The sequence below is a fragment of the Zingiber officinale genome, chromosome 7A (genome assembly GCF_018446385.1).
Source record: "Zingiber officinale cultivar Zhangliang chromosome 7A, Zo_v1.1, whole genome shotgun sequence".
NCBI lineage: Eukaryota > Viridiplantae > Streptophyta > Magnoliopsida > Zingiberales > Zingiberaceae > Zingiber > Zingiber officinale.
In genome coordinates this window covers 33,730,461-33,751,230 of record NC_055998.1, presented here as the reverse complement: position 1 = coordinate 33,751,230, position 20,770 = coordinate 33,730,461, and the positions used below count along the sequence as shown (strand labels likewise).

The window sequence follows — 20,770 nt, the reverse complement described above, 5'->3', positions numbered from 1 at the left end:
AGATTCATGACCCAGATTCAGTTAAAGATTTCCCAAAGAAACTTGGTACTGTTATTTCTACTGCTTTGAAAGAAGAAGAAACGTTTGTAGTATGCACATTTGATAGTACTCCTCCAGAGTGGTTGGATCTCAAGATAGAGTCAGCCCGACATTTAGTAAAAATTGACGTAAATGAAGTTGGCGGTTACCAAGCCGAGTTACATGACTATCCTACAGACCCAGACTGTGATTGGAAAGCTCCTCCCTCCTTTTCAGACCAACTCAAACACTGGAGAGCTTCAGTCCAAGGGACGCATTAGGGCTGGGATAGACTTGAAGATCCTGATACCTATCTCCTGGTTGGCGAATCATTCACTGAAAAAATTTATTGGCCAAAAGATATAGGTACCAGATTTTTCCCTTTTCACTTTACTATACAGCATACTACCCTGTTTCAACATTTCCAGAAGAAGACAGAGAGAATGAGTAACAAGAGGTTAGCAAGTTCTGCCCTTTCAGCTAGAGCCTATCGAGCTGCCTTAGCCAGACACAGAGCACCAAATCAAGCTTCCAGCTCACAAGCACCATCTTTAGACTCAACCGGAGAAGACAACATTGATAATATGATGGACAGCTAAGAATGACAACCACCGTACTCAACAGCACCACCACTACTCAACAGCTATATGATGGACAGCTAAGAATGACAACCACCGTACTCAACAGTGCCACCACTACTCAACAGTGCCACCACTCACCAATGTCTCCACTAAAACCAATACTACTTTCCACCTGTCTCTTTTGCATATGCCTTCCTTTCACCCTAAACAACACTTTCCTTCCACCTGTCATACTTTCCAAGATGCTTTCCTTCCCTCCTAAGCAAATGTTTCCTTCCTCCCGAAGACATCTCTCTACTCTTGCCTATAAAAGGCCATCTTCCTCTGCCTCCCAAGGCAATTCCCCAAGCACAACCTTCTCTCACTCTTTACCTCCTCAAGCTCTTGCAACTCCCTTTCCAGCTCTCTTTCAAAACCCTTCTTTTCCCCTGTAAGTATGTAAAATATGTCAATTTCAGTATGTAATGTCTTTTAAAAATTTCGATCTCAGTATGTAAAAACTATGTAATTATTAGTTTGCTGAGTGTAATCCCCTGTAAAATTTCTCCACTACATAAATCTATGCCTGCTTTATAATGAATTGAGTTCTGTCTTGGTTCTTTTCCTCAGTCCTTATCTCAGTTACCAACATGTGAACAGTAACTATATCAGGAATAACCAAAATCATATAAGACCTGTGCTGGCTAAGTAAGAAGGGTATAAACCCAAAGTCTTACACATAAGCCGGGGCACTGATTGAAGGTGAGATCCTAAACAGGTGAGGCTCACTGGAAAACAAGCAAGAAAAGAAAGCAGAGAAAAAAAAGAGAGTAAAAATTACAAAATCATTATATTTACCTGCAACATTACATTACTGTGGTAATCTACTTAATTTATGTAATTCACTACTACTGTAATTTTTTTACTATTTACTATTTACTATCTGTTTACTTTTGTTACTGTTTACTATCTACTATTTACTTTTTACTGTTATTAAACTTTTTACTATCTACTGTCTGTTTACTTTTGTTACTGTCTACTGTTTACTTTTGTTACTGTTTACTATCTACTGTTTACTTTTGTTACTGTTTACTATTTACTGTCTGTTTACTTTTGTTACTATTTACAATCTATAAAAAAAATCTATAAAAAAAAAATTGGTATCAGAGCCTTAAGATTCTCTTCGGACCAGTTTATGAACAAGCTCCAATTTTCTAATTCTCATTACGAGGAAGCTTTAGACTATTCCCAACAATTTGCTAAATCCAAAGACATACGCTATAGCAATTCTGCTTTAGTAAGCCAAGGAGACCAGATTCTAGTACAACAGAATAACACGATCCTAGCCTTACTTACTTCTTTGCACTACAGACTTACAGTCTTAGAAAATCAAATTCTTACTTTGGAAAATCACATACATAAAAACACTCATACACAGGATCTAATGCAAACATTAGAAAATATAAATAAAGATCTTAGTAAACTTTCCCTAGGAAAAACTATTACTAAACACCCACCTACCACATATAAATTCTTAAAAATACAAGATTCACCTACTAATGGCTCCACAAACAAAAACACAAGTTGAAAGTTTTTCTGGCACCTCACATACACTAAGACCTCAAACTAATCTCTCCATGATATCCAGAAAATCTACAAGCACTCAGGCTACCTATCAATTAAAAGAACTTATAGATATTGACCAAAACTTAGACACTTTCTCTAATGAATAATTAAATACACTAAACCCAAAATGATTATATCATCAGGGATTGTTATCTTTTTCCACTTCATTTTATAGACATCATAGAACTCAACCATTACACCTACCCGATGGGGGAGAAGAAAGATTTAACCTTATGAATGAAGAATCTGCTAGACTACTCTTACAAAGAAAACATAACTATATTCACCTAGGACTTATTGTGTTTGGCCTCAGAGGACTTACTCGAAAAAGCATAGGAGCTAAAGTTTTCTTAGTACTATATGACTCAAGATTCTCTGACAATGACAAAGCGGTTATTGGACTCATAGAAGTAGATATGAATAGTAATCTAGGAATTATGTATTTTTGTCCTAATTTTAATATGATCATTCCAGACTTTATTGACCATATTAAAATTTCTGTTCAAGCCAGGGGATATGGTGATTTTCAGAAACATAATATTCAAATAGACCTTATCTTTCTTGGAAAAACAATGACTAGCATAAATAACAGTTTTAAAGTACAAATTAATAATATAATAGAAACTCTCATGACAAGGGGAATTTATTTCATAAAACCCAAAGACTTTTCATCTGACTTACTTGCTGGATTAGACTGGAATCTTAACTTAGATCTAAATATTACCCCACAAACACTACAACCAAGAGAATCCATAATCTATAAAGATAGACATGGTAAAAATAGCTAATTATTTTACACAAGAAGATCTTACAGAATTAGAAACTTTTGACATACTGCATCATAAGCTAGACGAAGATTGGATGTTATATTTTGATGAGGACCATAATATTATAGCTAAAAAGAAAGACTACTTTTCCAACGTTGCTTTAATGAATCCTGCAAAATCTAGTGCTACCAATACACCACAACCTTTACAGGTAAGATACCCAGAAAGTTCTATGAGAATTATGGATTATGGAGAAGGGCATTCTCAAAGAACACAAATTCACCCTTATACCAACAATAATCCTTTGTTAAGAACTATAGAGAAAAGAAGACCTCCAGAAATTACATACTTTGGAAAGAATTCAGTCTTACTTAATATAGGAGAATGTGACGACCCACAAATATATGACACTTATTTAGAACAATGGATAGTCTTTGTCAAAAGAGACTACTAGGTAAAATATGAATTAGATATAGAATCTGGTGAAGCCATGATAAGAGTAGGAGAAAATTGTTTAGGTGATATAGCTAGAGCAGCATAGGAATCTTATAAAACTACTCACCCTGAAGAAATAGCTAGGATTGCTTCACAAGGTAATAATATACTTAATTTTTGTTATACTATCCGCAGACTTTTTACAGCTAGAGACGCTAATACAGGATTAGATATTAGACAAAAAGAGGCTATAAGAGATTTAGAACAATTACAACTTTTTAATTGGAATTGGATTAAACCTTTTTGCAATGACTTTCTTGCCTTAACAGCAATATCAGGAAATTACTGTAACCCGGAATTAGGAGAAAGACTATTTAGTAAACTTCCAGGGGAATTAGGAAAGGAAATACACAAGGCCTGAACAGACATGAAAGTAACACCACAATATGACAATATAGGAATACGTATACAACACATAATTTCTATATTAAAAGAAAAATGTACTTATATCCATATTCAAAAACAACTTAAAAACCAGCAATATGGGTTTTGTAGTCAAATATATACCCCCCAACAGTATGGTTCAATGGCACCTAAACAAAAACAAAAGCATTATCGAAATACTAAAGCAACTACACAACCTGCTAAAACTAAAAATGTCAGACCAAGAAAAACATATTATGTTAGGAAAAGCAGAGAAAAGAAACCATATTTAAATAAAGAAAAACATGTCAGAAAATATAAACCAAAGAAAACATATGCTAATACTATTACTTGTTTTGCTTGTAATGAACCAGGACATTTGTCGTCTGCCTGCCCAAATAAGAAAAACTTATACACTAGAGAAGCTAAATTAGTTACTTGTACAAATTTAGACTTAGTAGAAATTCAATCAGATGTCTCAGACACATCTTCTATCTATTCTATTATTTCTGTAGATGATATGGAAGAAATTCCCCCCTCTTCCGCCTATAGCTTAGTAAATTCCTTTCTACAACACCCATACTACACAGACTTTGATTACAATTCAATAAACCTAGAACCAGAATTATGGAATGACTCTCCTTTCATGGATACCAACTTAATGCTCACATAACTAAATACAAACTTAGGTGACTCTAATTGTACACATGATTGGAAATTAAAAACAGGAACAGATAATATACCCTGCTATTTGTGCAGTTATTATCCAGCTATTGATAAAAGAGGTACCTGTATAACTTGCAAGAAACAGACCTGTAATTTGTGTCTTCAAAGTTATTTTAATGTTCTAATCCCAATAACACAACTCACTAAAAGTAGTACTAGAAATATCCTTTTAGAAACAAGAGTATCAACATTAGAAACCAGAATAAACCAACTAGAAACTCATGTGGATATAATAACAAATCAAATAGAAGAACTAATATCATAGGAGTCGTTACCATCTAACAAGGGTAAAAGTTTACAAATAACAGAGTCACCAAACACTAATATGGTTTTTATAAAACCCCCTAGTATTTGTAATACAAATAAAACTCTTGATGTTAGGGTAAAATGCTTATTAAATATACATGGCCATGAATTTACATTACAAGCTTTCTTAGATAGTGGAGCCACTAATTCAACTATAGATGAGGCTACACTTCTGTCTATTTTACCTAAAAATTTGATTAAAACATCATCACAACCTTTAATTAGTACACAATTTGATGGCCAGCAACTTACTAGTACCCAATTTGTCACAAACATACATATAAAATTTTATAATAACTGTGGCACCTATAGTACTCCCCAAACTCTCTCCAAATTATGGGTTAAATCGTTACTACATCAGAATATCCATCTTATCCTAGGACTAAATTTTCTTATATCACCAGACAGGGCCTTTTTACTTACAAAAGATTATGCTCTATTCTTCTCTAATCCAATAGTTGCACCTATTGTGTCAGACTACCCCTCGGTAGTTAAGCCTTTAACAGCTTCAACAGAATCCCGAACCCAGTCTAAGGATAATACTTGCTAGTGTACTATAAAAGGGACATGTAAACAGATGTCATCTTTTGACCTTGCCTTTTCTGAATATCAGGAAAACTAGACTTACTTGGCTGGACAAGCCCTCTAAATGATCTTTCCTCCTGGGATATTCCTAATGATCTACTTCTCCCTAAACAATTGCTTCAAACTATTAACACCTATCAGCCAGATATAGATTCTCTTATATCTCGACTAGAAAAACTAGAGATTATTGGCGACAACCCAACCAAATACTGGGAAAGAGATAAAATTTATTGTAAATTAGCAATCACTAATCTAGACCTAACTATTAAGGCCCAAGACTTAAGATACACAAACTGGGAAACTGAAGAATGCAAAACACATATTCAACAATTACTCCACTTATGAGTCATTCAACGATCTACCTCTAGACATAGAAGCTCAGCTTTTATAGTAAATAAAGGAGCTGAACAAAAACGAGGTCAATCTCGAATGGTATTTAATTACAAAGGCTAAATGATAACTGTCAGGAAGATGACTACAAAATACCAGATAAAGACCAACTTCTGAATAAAATTCAACATTCTAAATGGTACTCAAAGTTCGATATGAAATCAGGATTCTGGCAGGTACGGATGCACCCAGACTCAATAGAATGGACAGCTTTTTCCTATCCTGAAGGCCACTTTGAGTGGCTTGTTATGCCTTTTGGTCTTAAAACAGCTCCTCAAATATTTCAACGAAAAATGGATGATATTTTTAGAAATGTTGCTCACTTCACCTGTGTCTACATAGACGATATCTTAGTTTTTTCCAAAACTAAACAAGAACACTATGCTCATTTACACACAATCTTCAATCTATTTGAAAAACATGGTTTGATTATTTAACGAAAGAAAATGAAACTAGCTGTTACACATGTTGAATTCTTAGGGGCTGAAATAGGCCAAGGACAAATCACTTTACAACCTCATATTTCAGCTAAGATTCTGGCCTTTCCAGATAAAATGGAAGACATTAAACCTTTAAGAGCTTTTTTAGGTCTTCTAAATTATGCAAGACCCTCTCTAAAAGATATAGGAAAAATTAATGGGCCATTATACAATAAGACATCTTTGACAGGACAAAAACATTTTAACCAACAAGATATTACTTTAGTTCAGCAAATTAAACAACTGGTTAAAACTATCCCTAAGTTAACTTTACCCCTTGACTCAGATTATTTAATTATTGAAACAGATGGTTTAATTATTTAACTATCTTATATCGCAAAACTTCCAAATATGAACCTAAATCATCAGAAGCTTTATGTCGTTATGCCTCTGGAAAATATCATGAAAAATGACACTTAACATCATTAGATTATGAAATTTTAGCTGTTATTTACTGCTTAGAAGCTTTTAGACTATTTATTTGTAATAAACCAGAAATCCTTATTAGAACAGACCGTGAAGCCATAGTCAAATATGGTCAACAAACTAAAACAGTCAGAAAAGGCCTCAGTACAAAGCGTTGGTTAAAATTTACAGATGTCATAATAAATAAAGGACTTAAAATACAATGGGAACATATTAAAGGAGTTAATAATTCTTTAGCGGATACATTATCAAGATTGTTACATTAACATTTTTAATCCTTACAGGATGGACAGACCAAGGAAAGTTCGTACTTTTCCCACTAAAACCATGCGTTTTGGCACTCAAGATTTATAACTTTTCACACAACCATAAGATCATTTTCGCTTTGTTGGCAGAGACAGACTTGACCACATCCAAAATCGTCTTATTGACAATATTTGGCATATCCCTACACTTCCAGGAAGCTCTGGACATAAAATTGCAGTAATAAATGCTCTTTCCAACTACTTTCTTACCACTATCCAGAAACCAGCAGGAAAGAAATTTTCCTATTACGTGGTCTTTTCAGGACCCCAGGCAGGGGTATACTCTACATGGGAAGAAACCAATTTAGCCATTCAAAACCTAGAACATCCATACTTTAAAGGCTACTATTCACTTGATGAGGCTTTTACAGCAGCCAGAGCCCATCTAGGACCACATTTCTTTGTGAGTACAACTCTACAAACAACACCAATACAAGCTACTAGCCCTGATACAAATACTTTTACTTATGCTCAAGTTGTGCAACATACTCCTGAGAATAGCCTGGCAGGACCTTCAACAGAACACACCAATACTCCTATCAGACCAGAGTACCTAACTTTGGCTCAACTTAAAGAACAAAATAAGGCTACAGCTTTACAAAGAGCATCTGAGATGCGTCTGGCAGGTTTCCCAAACACTATTCCTGAGGATATTCATACTTATGTTCGCAGTCTGGCTGAAAAATCTACTTTACAAACGTTTATAGAATTATGTAAGCCCTAAAAGCTTTTCACAAAACACCTCCTGAAGGAATGACTATTGTATATGAAGCTGAGTTCAACCCAAAACTTAAATGCCAGAAGAAAGGACCACCTTGCATAGAATCAGATAAATATAGATGTCAATGCCAACTTCTCTATGCTTTCAGAAGAGCTAACGTGGATTATGAATCCTATATTACTACGGCTTACAAAGGGAGACAAATTACCCCTTTTACTCTTCTTGATTACGGCCTCTACATAAATTATAGATTCATGACCCAGATTCAGTTAAAGATTTCCCAAAGAAACTTGGTACTGTTATTTCTACTGCTTTGGAAGAAGAAGAAACGTTTGTAGTATGCACATTTGATAGTACTCCTCCAGAGTGGTTGGATCTCAAGATAGAGCCAGCCCGACATTTAGTAAAAATTGACGTAAATGAAGTTGGCGGTTACCAAGCCGAGTTACATGACTATCCTACAGACCCAGACTGTGATTGGAAAGCTCCTCCCTCCTTTTCAGACCAACTCAAACACTGGAGAGCTTCAGTCCAAGGGACGTATTAGGGCTGGGATAGACTTGAAGATCCTGATACCTATCTCCTGGTTGGCGAATCATTCACTGAAAAAATTTATTGGCCAAAAGATATAGGTACCAGATTTTTCCCTTTTCACTTTACTATACAGCATACTACCCTGTTTCAACATTTCCAGAAGAAGACAGAGAGAATGAGTAACAAGAGGTTAGCAAGTTCTGCCCTTTCAGCTAGAGCCTATCGAGCTGCCTTAGCCAGACACAGAGCACCAAATCAAGCTTCCAGCTCACAAGCACCATCTTTAGACTCAACCGGAGAAGACAACATTGATAATATGATGGACAGCTAAGAATGACAACCACCGTACTCAACAGCACCACCACTACTCAACAGCTATATGATGGACAGCTAAGAATGACAACCACCGTACTCAACAGTGCCACCACTACTCAACAGTGCCACCACTCACCAATGTCTCCACTAAAACCAATACTACTTTCCACCTGTCTCTTTTGCATATGCCTTCCTTTCACCCTAAACAACACCTTTCTTCCACCTGCTTACTTTCCAAAATGCTTTCTTTCCCTCCTAAGCAAATGTTTCCTTCCTCCCGAAGACATCTCTATACTCTTGCCTATAAAAGGCCATCTTCCTCTGCCTCCTAAGGCAATTCCCCAAGCACAACCTTCTCTCACTCTTTACCTCCTCAAGCTCTTGCAACTCCTTTCCAACTCTCTTTTAAAACCCTTCTTTTCCCCTGTAAGTATATAAAATATGTCAATTTCAGTATGTAATGTCTTTTAAAAATTTCGATCTCAGTATATAAAACTATGTAATTATTAGTTTGTTGAGTGTAATCCCCTGTAAAATTTCTCCACTACATAAATCTATGCTTGTTTTATAATGAATTGAGTTCTGTCTTGTTTCTTTTCCTCAGTCCTTATCTCAGTAACCAACAGGTGAACAGTAACTGTATCAGGAATAACCAAAATCATATAAGACCTGTGCTGACTAAGTAAGAAGGGTATAAACTCAAAGTCTTACGCATAAGCCGGGGCACTGATTGAAGGTGATATCCTGAATAGGCGAGGCTCACTGGAAAACAAGCAAGAAAAGAAAACAGAATAAAAAAAAAGAGTAAAAATTACAAAATCATTATATTTACCTGCAACATTACATTACTGTGGTAATCTACTTAATTTCTGTAATTCACTATTACTGTAATTTTTTTTACTATTTACTATTTACTATTTACTGTCTGTTTACTTTTATTACTGTTTACTGTTTACTATCTACTATTTACTTTTTACTTTTTACTGTTATTAAACTTTTTACTATCTACTGTCTGTTTACTTTTGTTACTATTTATTATCTACTGTTTACTTTTGTTACTATTTACTATTTATTATCTATTTACTTTTGTTACTGTTTACAATCTATAAAAAAAAAAAATTATATATATACATATATATCATATGGGGAGGTGTCCACATGTATGGTCCATGCGCGTTGTACATGTTAACAATTGTCTATAAATATATATATTAATTTTTTATTTTTTATTTTTATAAGGTTGATATAGTTGTCCTTAGTGTGTCTCAATATTTAAAAAAATGTATAAAAATTAGATAAATTTATTTCTAACCACCAGGTATCTCTTTCGTTTGCCGAAGCCGCAGGTACGGACTCCATGACAATGCTCCAGTTACTTTTCTAGTTTTCTTCCTCTTTGATCGACATCCTTCCGATTGGTTTCTACTTTATCTAAATCTCCGCGATATTTGATTCATCGCGACGTCTTCACCTCGGATCATAAAATTGGTGGAATCGAACCATGTTTATTCTCTGTTCCTGGGACCATGAGCCCGGATCTAGGGTCCTTTAACTCTTGCAAATTTGGATTCATCATTTTTTTTTGTTGATTTGGGCGACAATATATCCTTCTTCTTTTTTTTTTTTTTTTTTTACTTTCGATGTCTCAGATCTGGCCAGCCGATTCGACTCGTAGATGATGAAACCCTAAGGCCAACTTTGGTGGCGTTGATTCCTCGAATACTTCATCGTCGCTGTTCTTCATTGCGATTATAAGGTGATCCGCGATGAATTCTAGGGCGGGGCAAACGTCATATCGTGATCGGACGCATGAGTTCGTTAAGGCTGTTGAGAATTGCAAGAAGTCCTTCTCGTCGACTCTAAATGGGCCGAGCAGCAGCACTGCGCCTAACTTGGAAGGACCTAAATCAGCAGCCTCCATCCAGTCGGAGTTCAGCAGGAGGGCTTCGCAAATTGGACTTGGTATCCATCAGACTTCACAGAAACTTGCTAAGCTTGCGAAATGTAAGTAATTGGTTATGGTTGCATTTCATTTTTTACCTTTTTTTTTAAAGTTAAATTTGAAGCCGAAATTGTTATCATTCGATGGGGTCTCTGATATGAACAGTTCATGGTTAATACACGATCCTTGATTAGACATGTTTGCCGTCCAAAATTTTACATTTGTTAAATAACATTGGAAACTTGATACTGCATGTTCGCATCTCCTTAGTACAATCCTTAGAGCAGTCTTTGTGCTTCTTGGTTTGCTTGTGTGTGGTGTCACAGGTAATAGGTTATGGCCTCCCAACTTGTTAATGATTTTCAAAGTTGTATGAGCTGTTCTATCCATTACAAACTTGATTTTCAGGAGTTGGTTTTCCTATCTGAATATCATATATCAATGTCTTCTTCAGATATGAGTTCACTTTTAACCGTATCTCCTTTTATGCATACCCACAGCTTGTGTGTGTATGCGTGTGAAGTATGCATAAAGTAATATATTTTATCACATTTTTCTATAATTGTTATTTTGTTCATTAATTTGAAGAATATTACTTATTTAACCTACCTTTAAATAAAAAGATGTATGTTCTTAACAATAGTGCTTGTCAGGATTTTTGTTATATCCAAGTTATAAAATGAATGTAGCTTTTTTGAAATTTAAAAATTTTAGTCTGATTGACCCTATCTGATAATGTTTGTGTTTTCTTTTATTTAGGAGCACATGTTAATTTTTTTATTTTGGCATTTCCTGAATCAAAATATATTCTGTACTACTTTTGTTTGTCATACCATCACCTCTCACTAGCTTCATATGGGTATGAATCAAACAATATATATCTAACAATTGCGTCCAAAATACTATTTATATCCAATGGCAGTATTAAAAAGTTGCTTTCAATTCAATATTTTATTATTCAGCTTGCATACATATGAGTGGAGTCTAAATCATTGTAAGAAAGTATTTTTCTTGATAAAAATTGTAATTTGAACCACTGCACAAATTACAAGAAAGTTGTTTCCTGATAACAAATGTAATTTAAACTAACTCACCAAATATCTTGAAAACTTTGAACCAATTCCTTGTGGTTATTTTCTTGCCAGTAGATTGTTTTGTGTTGCTGTGTTGTTGTGTTGCATGTGCAGCCTTCAAGAGGAAGATGATAATTAGGTATTTATTGTATCTATAGTGTTTCCCATTTTTCTTGTCTAAAAAAAGTGTTTGGCTTGTGTGGACATGTATATCCTCCTCAGTTCCTATTTTAATTTGTATCAACCTTGTCAATAGTTTTTTTATAGTACCATGAACTGTATCACCATTAAATGTTGATTATGATAGTGTTCATGTGATTTTTCTCAGGCAGTTCTTGGGTTCATACGTAATTACTTTATACAGCTCATGCATAGGCTTTTACTTCTTTATTTTCTTTGGATGATGTTGTATCAAATTATTAATTATAGTCAATCGAGTTTTTTTTAATAGCATGTCCAATAGTGATCTTATCACTATGCTTAAGTTAGGGAAACAAAAGGAAAATTTCCTGTGCCCCATTGTGTTGTCAGGATAAAGGTTATATATATAGATTTATATATATTTGTAGCTTGAAAATGACTAAGCAAACTTTTCTCAATCCTTCACATTAATCTAGGAAGTGTTTGGAGCTAAGTTTATAGGTTTTGGAGTACTGATGGCTGTGACAGTTCACATTAACTAGGGAAGTGTTTGGATCTGAGCTTCTAGGTTTGGAATACTAGGGCTGTGAAAGTTTCATGCAGTTGTCTGCAAATAGTTTGGACATAACTTTGTCTTATTCATGGTCTAGAAACTTAAACAGTTAAACTTTGGCTATGCCAGTAAATGTTATTGTACTGATTTTATGAAGATAAAAAGTTAGACCTCAATTTTAATCTGATTATGTGAATTGTACATTTTGCGTTAATCATATATAAAAAAATCTTCACATTTTGCTTATATGCAAAACTTGCATCTGCCGATCTGCGATTGAACTGGACGCTACTATGGGTGATAAAGTGGAGATACCTAATAGACATTAGTACATTTTGCATGGATGCATTGTAACTTTATATAACTGATAATAGTATTTTTGCGATGATATTGAATGTTGTACTGCAATTGATAAATGCTATAATTAATTATCAAGTAAGGTTGTTGAAACGAGATTCAAATCCTGAATTGTTTTGTTGGTTTTACAAATCGCAAGTCATAAGCTTCATGTAAAACAACAATAACAACTAAGCCTTTTCCCACTAGGTGGGCTCGACTATATGAATCTTTTATACCATTGAGCTCTATCTTCTACTATATCATCATCTATACTTAAATAAATTTTATCTTGTTTTATTGTTGCTAACCAAGTCTTTATTCTGTCTTCTTCTTCCTCGTTTGATATGCGTATTTGTCATAGTTTCACATCGCCGAACTGGAACATTTATTGGTTGTCTAAATACATGTCCATACTATCTTAAACGTGTTCTCGAAGTTTTTCCTCAATAGATACAACTCTAACTTTCTCTCCAATGCTCTCATTTCTTATTCGATCCATTCTCGTATGTTCACACATCCACCTTACCATCCTTATCTTTGCAATCTCATCTTTTGCTTATGTGCTTGAGTCATAGCTTATCATTCAATTCCATATAATATATCTGGTCTAACTACGGTTTTGTAGAATTTTCCTTTAAATTTTAGAGATACTTTACGATCACATAAAATACCAGACGCTCTCCTCCATTTCAACTATCTTGTTTGTATTCTATGTAAGACATCTCTCTCAATCCCTCCATCATTTTGCAAAAATGACCCTAAATATCTAAATCTCTCGGTTCTAAACAACTCATCATCTTCTATCTTAATAATTGTCTCATTATATCTAATATTGCTAAACTTAAATTCTGCCCGTGACGAGATAGTCATGGGCGGTCCTAAGCCCGAATAAAGGAGGAGGGTTGCGTTGGGTTGCCAGCTAGTTTTAAAATTATGGCAAATATTCAATGAATGGAGCTTCAAGTGAAAATTATAAATAAATGTGAAAAAGATAAATAAAAAAAAATACCTTATTTAAATTTGCAAAAGCATTATATTTAATATCTAGTATAATTAATACATTGCCAATAAATAATAAAATACATTATATAATTAAAGAGTCTAAAGGCCGTATATCCTTAAACTTTTCATCTATGATTGGAATATATAAACAAAAACTTGTTAAAGAGACATGTCTAACTTGTATTACAATCACTATGTATTATCTCCACTTAAAATGTCCTCATCTTGGTTTAGTATAACCATTTGTTCCTCTTCTTTTCCTCTTCATCTTCATCCTCAATAATTGCTCTCACCTATGAAGGGAAGAAGCCTCTAACGTCTTATGAGCCAATAAGTTATCGCTATTAGCTGAAGACTAGGACTAGGAGACAACGATGTAATATAATTAAAGAAGCTTAGGAATAAATGAAGGTTGCTAAGAATGATAGATGTTCTCCGGTCGAAGGTACTCATGGAAGATAGTTGTCGAGAGGGGTTGCTTGGAGGACTCACTTAAAAAGTATAGATATCGCTTTCGGGATCCTCTAGCCGATGATTGATTACTGACAATAAGTGCCAAAAGGTGTTCTTTAGTTGCAGACACACAAAGAAGAAGTCATTAAAGCTTTGAATGAGCCAAACCACTTGAGAGATGTTCACCAAGGGTTGAAGACGACGAGCCACTATTGAATAAACAACCTTTGATGTGCTAAGAGTCTTAGACAATGAGTTGCCATCAAAGCAACAACCTCTGATGAGTAAAGGGCTGAAAACAATACAAGGTGCAAATGGTTGAAGAATTATTGAACAGGATAAAATACGAGATTTTTAAATCCTAAATTAATTATCTGTAACTATTTATTTGTTGGATTAGAGCTAATTAATATCTAAGTTTAGAATCAGGAATTAGTTGATTGGTATCGAATCGGTCCTAATTGTATCAAATGAGATCGATTCTAGAAACAAATGACTCGCCCATATGGTTCGAACCATTTTGGGTGTGAATCAAATCAAATTATGAATCATATGATTCTAATTATTATTAACATACTCATTTTTTAAAAATTCAAAGACTATTTTAATGCAAAATTTAGATGGAAATTAGGCTTTTGACAAAGTTGGTGATTTATTTTTCTAGGTTAAATTTATATCTTGAAAATATAACAGGAGAATTCTTCATAAGATAACCTAGTCTGTCAAACAGATAGTTTCCTGTCAATGTCATCTTAGCTGATAGCTTAAGTGTCTATGCAAGCAAATTTGATATACAATAATATTTGTATTAAATTGAATTGGGAAGTTGCTTAATTATGTTAGCAATTAGTTGGGTGTTATTAACATTCTACAAATACTAGCATTAATATATCTTACTTTTTTGAACTTATGGGATGGTAACATTAATTCATTATTTCTCACTTCTATTTATGTTAGACATTACATAATCTAAAGGTTTAGATGGTTGTATTTTTCCTTGTTAAATTTATCCATCATAGCTTAAATTGCTTCTTTGCTTTCAGTGGCAAAAAGGACATCAGTTTTTGATGACCCTGCTATGGAGATTCAAGAATTAACCTCAGTTATCAAGAAGGATATTACTGCTTTAAATAGCGTAGTTGTAGACCTGCAACTCCTCTGTAACTTGCAGAATGAAAGTGGCAATATGTCCAGGGATACTACCAATCACTCTACTACTGTTGTTAATAACTTAAAGAATCGTTTGATGAGCACTACAAAGGAGTTCAAGGAAGTATTAACCATGAGAACTGAGGTAAACTAAACCCTACCTTATATGACCTCTTGGTGATGCACCAAGATTTTTTATGTTTTAAAAAAATTAAATTTCTGGTTTTTTTTCTCTACAGAATTTGAAGGTTCATGAGAGTAGAAGGCAGCTGTTTTCTTCATCAGCATCAAAGGAAGCAGCTAATCCTTTCCTTAGACAGCAACCCCTTGTTTCTAAAGGAAGTAATGAGTCTCCTGCTCCCCCAGCACCATGGGAAAATGACTCAACATCTTCATCTCCTTTGTTTCCAAGGTAACTTCTTAAATTCTCAGAGCTTTGTAGACTTAAATATGATTATTATCCTTTGATTTAGGTGTTTTTTTTTATTAACTTAGCAACATGTGGCATTTTGTGGTTGTACCTTACATAATCCGATTCTGGCATTATTTCTAGTTTTCTATCATTTTCTGGAATGAAGTATTTCATTTTACTCTTTGTTTTCCTCAGTTTAAACTTCAGTTTGGTGTGTACGGAATGATCTTTTTATGCCTGTTAAAATAGTCCCAGGAATCCTTGATGTTGTGTATAAAATTTACCCTTGTGTTAATCTGCAACCATCTAATAATGATTCTCCTTGGTTGACAGGAGGAAACCAATTGGGGACCCATCATCTACACAGCCTTTAATTCCGCAGCAGCAACAGCAACAACAAATGGTTGCAATACAGGATAGTTACATGCAGAGTAGAGCGGAAGCTCTTCAAAGTGTTGAGTCAACAATTCATGAGCTGAGTAATATTTTTACACAACTAGCTACTATGGTTTCACAGCAGGGAGAGCTAGCAATCAGGTATTTTGTTTTTTTTATTGGTATCCTTTTTCTAATATTTCCTTTGCCCATTTAAGATTGGACATGTGTCATTCCAATGAAGAATATGATTTGACCTTCAAGCTTCTGCTGTCATGATTCGTGTAGAAGCATTTCTTTTTGAACAATTGAGTATAAAAAACATGCTTCAAATGCATTTACTCGATTATATGCATATGCAACATAAAATTTTCCCTTCATGACAATATTAGACGATGTGAAACTATGATAAATGCCCATATTAAATAAAGAAGAGGAAGACCAAACAAGACTTGGTTAGTAATAATAAAATAAGATAAAATTTATTTAAATATAAATGATGATATATTAGGGGATAGAGTCCAATGGTGTATAAGGATCTATATAACCGATCCCACCTAGTGGGATAAGGCTTGGTTGTTATTGTTGGTGATGACAATATTGTAAGGTGAAGGCTTCCCTAAAAACTTACATATTGTTGCTCAGATTGCCACTTGGGCAGCGATACCTTTGACACAAGTATGAATCTATGCCAGATGTAGGATATTTACTAAGTGAAGACACTAGTGCTTGGTAGTAAAAAGTCCAAATTTTAGACATGGGTTCAAGGACACAACAAAGCTTCATTGGCAGAACAGTGGGCACAAGAAGAGAGGGAGTGGCATGTACAACAGTGGTGGAAGTGACAGTAGTACAAGGACATCTTGTCTTCCCCATAGGTTCTATCAATTCTTCCTCTTTGGAATTTGGAGGCATTGCAAGGTTTAAAATTTCGACCCGTGCCGAGGTTTCGGTTTCAGACCAGAACGATACGGTTTCGGTATTGTATCGTGCCGTGTCGATATAGTTTCGGTATTTTTTTTATTTATATATAATAATTATAAGATAAATATAATTATGGTCTATATATAAAAATAAGTTGTATATTGATTTTGTATAAATTTTCAATTATTGAACAATTTAGGGGGCGTTTGGTTTGCGTTTTCCACGCTGTTTTCTGTTTTCATTTTCTGAGAAAATGGAAAACGCGTTTGGTTTGCGTTTTCCACGTTCATTTTTAAGAAAATGAGAGCGTTTTCTAAGAAAATGAAAAACGCGGAAAAGTCATTTTCTAAAAAACGAAAAATGTGCGTTTTTAAGAAAATGAAAATGAAAATGGGATAAACCAAACACACCCTTAACATTGTTAGAAAAAATAATTAAAAATAGTTTTATTTAAATAAAATTGATAGATCAATAATTCGAATTAAATGGATCTATCTATAGTAATAAGTATAAAAATTAATATAAGATATTACTTTATATATAATAATAATTATATAAATTAACTATTTATTTATTAAATAATATATATTTTTAATAGTAAAAAATATCAAGTAAAAAAAATATAAAATAATAAAAAAATATCAGAATATAAATATTATTTATTAGATTTTTAAAAAATAATTTAGAATTTTAAAGAATTTTTAAAAAATTTTAAATGAAATTTAAAATAATACAAAATATTAAAAAAATATAGTAGAAATTTTTAAATGAAATTTAAAACATTAAAAAATCAGAATATTAATTAATAAAATTTATTGAATTTATTTTAATTTTAAATATATTTTTATATATTTTATTAGGATATTTTAATTAGGGTTTATAAAAGCCTATTCGAAATATCACCGATCCTTAGGAATTGTTTAAATTAATTAAATAAAATAATTATTTATCAGAAAAAAAAAGAAAAAAAAGTGATCGTGAACCCGCTATCGCGATAGCGAACCCACGATCGCTCACCGCGATCGCCGCGGGGGGCGTCCGGCAGCGCCGGAAGGGTCGTCCGGCGACGCCTTCGGCGCCGCAAAAGACTTCGCTCCACACTTGCCTTCGATGCCGAAGGCTTCGCGAGACCGCCGGAGGCGTCTCGCAACTTCTCCAGCGCCACCGGAGACATCCCGCGTCTCCTCCTGCGCCGCCGGAGGCGTCCGCGACTCCTCGAGACGTCCCCGTCTCCTGTGCCAGTTTCGACCGCCCGGCGGAACAGTAAAAACCGTTCGTGCCGGGCGGCACGGAACGACATTTGATTCCTTGAGGCATTGTTCTTTCTTCCTCGTCAAGACACAAAAGTGGTCGACTATGAAGTCTCCCTTCTTCCTTCAAGACATGGTGCAAACATCTATCATGCCCTTGTGTCTTCCTGTTTGACATGGCACCCTATCACTATCCAACCAGCAAACCTTCATCTTTCTCTTCAATGTGGTTCCTTTTCTTTCATAGAGATGTGGCATTAGAGGCAATTCTCCTCTGCTTCTTTTCTTTCCTCTTGTCCGAGTATCATAAGTTGTCCATATTGCTGGAAAATACTTTTTTGTTCATCATTCTATATTATGAGCTGTTCATTGTTTTTTAAAAGAATCTTGTTGTAGGACAAAAAAAATATATTTGTTTTTAATCTTCATCTGCTTATTATGATATAAATCTCCATTCCTTGTGGAGAGAATACCTTCTCTTCAGTTCCTCAACTTGATCAACTGTGAATTTCTCAAAGAAGCCCAAACTATCTTCTTTTTCGTTTATCATTTTAAATTGTTTATGTATCTCCTATTTTTTAATTCTCTTGCTTTTTTAGTGTAAATAACTCAGAGATAAGATGTTTCCATATGGTAAATGGAAATTTATGATATTCATAGAAGCACTAATTATATAGTTTACTATCAAGAAAGCAGAATAAAATAGATTGATCTTTGCCTATTATTATTATTATTATTATTCCAATAGTAGCCCTACTGCATTCATTTTTATTGGAAGCCTAACACAAATAACAAATAACAAATAACATAACGCATAAGTAAAGAATATGAAAATGAAAAAAAGAATGTGTTTCTTTGGCCATGGCACATCAATCTCATTCCTTTCATGGGAGATGTGCTTCTAAAGTTGAGGTAGCGAATTAACTTTTGTTTTTGCAAAATATATAAAAGAACTCAACACGTTTTAAAATTCCTGATAATGGGATGTTTAATCCATTATATTTTTAAGCTTTTAGCATTCATTTCCTTTTCTTATTTTTTTTCTTGGTTTTATAAATGATTGTTTTCTGCAATTAAAATAAAACTACTTAACAAAGTGGTGTATATATTCCTGTTTTGATTGAATTCCTACGTTAATAGCATTATGTCTAGGAAGTAGGAACTACATATAATTCTTCACTGAAAAACTCACTTTTGTTACATAAATTAGAGAAAAAGAGAACTAAAATTAAGTGTCTTGCTCCCTTGGAGGGAATTGAGAGAGAGAAAGAAAGTGAGGGAGGGTACAATGACCATATTTCCTTGTTTTTTCTCATCAAGTCAGGCAAAAAATAAAGGGAAATTGGCCGATTGATTCTTTTTGCAACTCTTGATTTCCCCTTATCTACAATTGCCATGAAGTAACATAAATGATGAAATTGAATTTCCATTCTTTTCACAACTTGGATAATTTTCTTTCTGCCCTTCCCCTCAAACACTCCAAGTAAACATGATGCATGGAGTTGCTTTTTTCCATGGCATTTAATGCCTTGCTAACTTTTCAATCTCCTATATCTTTTAAAAATCAATTTTCTTATTTATCATAGTTAATTTTGAACTATCCTAGCATTACTAGCATCTTCAACATGAGCTTGCTACAGTGGCAGGATCGATGATCTTACATTAAATATATAGCACGGGGGCGAACATCTGGTAGTCAAAACATATCCTTTTGTAGTTAAAAAACTAATTACATGGCATTGCTGATGGCAGGATTGATGAGAACATGGATGACACGTTAGCCAATGTGGAAGGAGCACAAGGTCAACTGCTGAAGTACCTCAACAGCATATCCTCAAATAGGTGGCTGATGATCAAGATATTCTTTGTTCTTATGGTTTTCCTTATGATCTTTCTCTTTTTTGTTGCATAATTCCACCTCTGCTTTAGCTGAGTTATTTTGTGCCAGTGATCTGTACTCCTCACACTTGTTCCTTGAGTGGTTACTTCCTTGCATGGAGCCTCTAATCTCATTTGGTACAAAATGAACAAGCCTTGTAGATCAAATGTCCTGAATCATTAAAAAAATGGAGAGAGAGAGAGAGAATGGAAATGTAGGACCAAGTGTATGAAACTCTAGTGGAATTACAATTGGAATTCTTGTGATATGCAACTACTTTTTAACATACAAAAAAGATTTTGTTATTCAGTATTCTGATAAAATGTTGGCATGAGCCGTGTGTCACAAACTTACCTTCAGATTAGTTAGTTCTTCAAAGCAACTAAATCCTGGAAGTGGGTGTACTAACGTGTTTGATAGGAGTTGTTACTTTCTGAACGTCAGATTCAATGTTCAGATGTAACTGGCTTGTCCTCGTCCATCTCGGTTTTTCTCACAGAAGAATAAACATTTAGATTTGCTAATGAGAGCATGCTGTTTGACGTCTGATGATAATTCAACCACCAAGAACAGTTAAGCAAATCTAACCTATTAGTTTTGAAATATAATCAAAAAACAAATGTTTAGCGTATTCCATTCGATCTTAATCAACTACCTAATTA

The 20,770-nt window shown here is 34.1% G+C and overlaps 1 protein-coding gene across 3 annotated transcripts; it reads left to right on the top strand.

Moving 5' to 3' along the window:
• The first annotated feature begins 9,876 nt into the window (after window positions 1-9,876).
• Window positions 9,877-20,394, top strand: LOC122001301 (syntaxin-32-like). Of its 3 annotated transcripts, none has more exons than XM_042555983.1 (6): window positions 9,877-9,962; window positions 10,266-10,620; window positions 15,163-15,413; window positions 15,508-15,680; window positions 16,014-16,217; window positions 19,982-20,394. In XM_042555983.1, the coding sequence occupies exons 2-6, from the start codon at window positions 10,383-10,385 to the stop codon at window positions 20,139-20,141; spliced, it is 1,026 nt and encodes a 341-aa protein (XP_042411917.1). In that variant the 5' UTR covers window positions 9,877-9,962; window positions 10,266-10,382; the 3' UTR covers window positions 20,142-20,394. The 3 variants fall into 3 exon arrangements, with proteins under 3 accessions (XP_042411917.1, XP_042411916.1, XP_042411915.1); XM_042555982.1 differs by having other exon boundaries at window positions 9,928-10,159; XM_042555981.1 differs by having other exon boundaries at window positions 9,928-10,620.
• The last annotated feature ends 376 nt before the right edge of the window (window positions 20,395-20,770 follow it).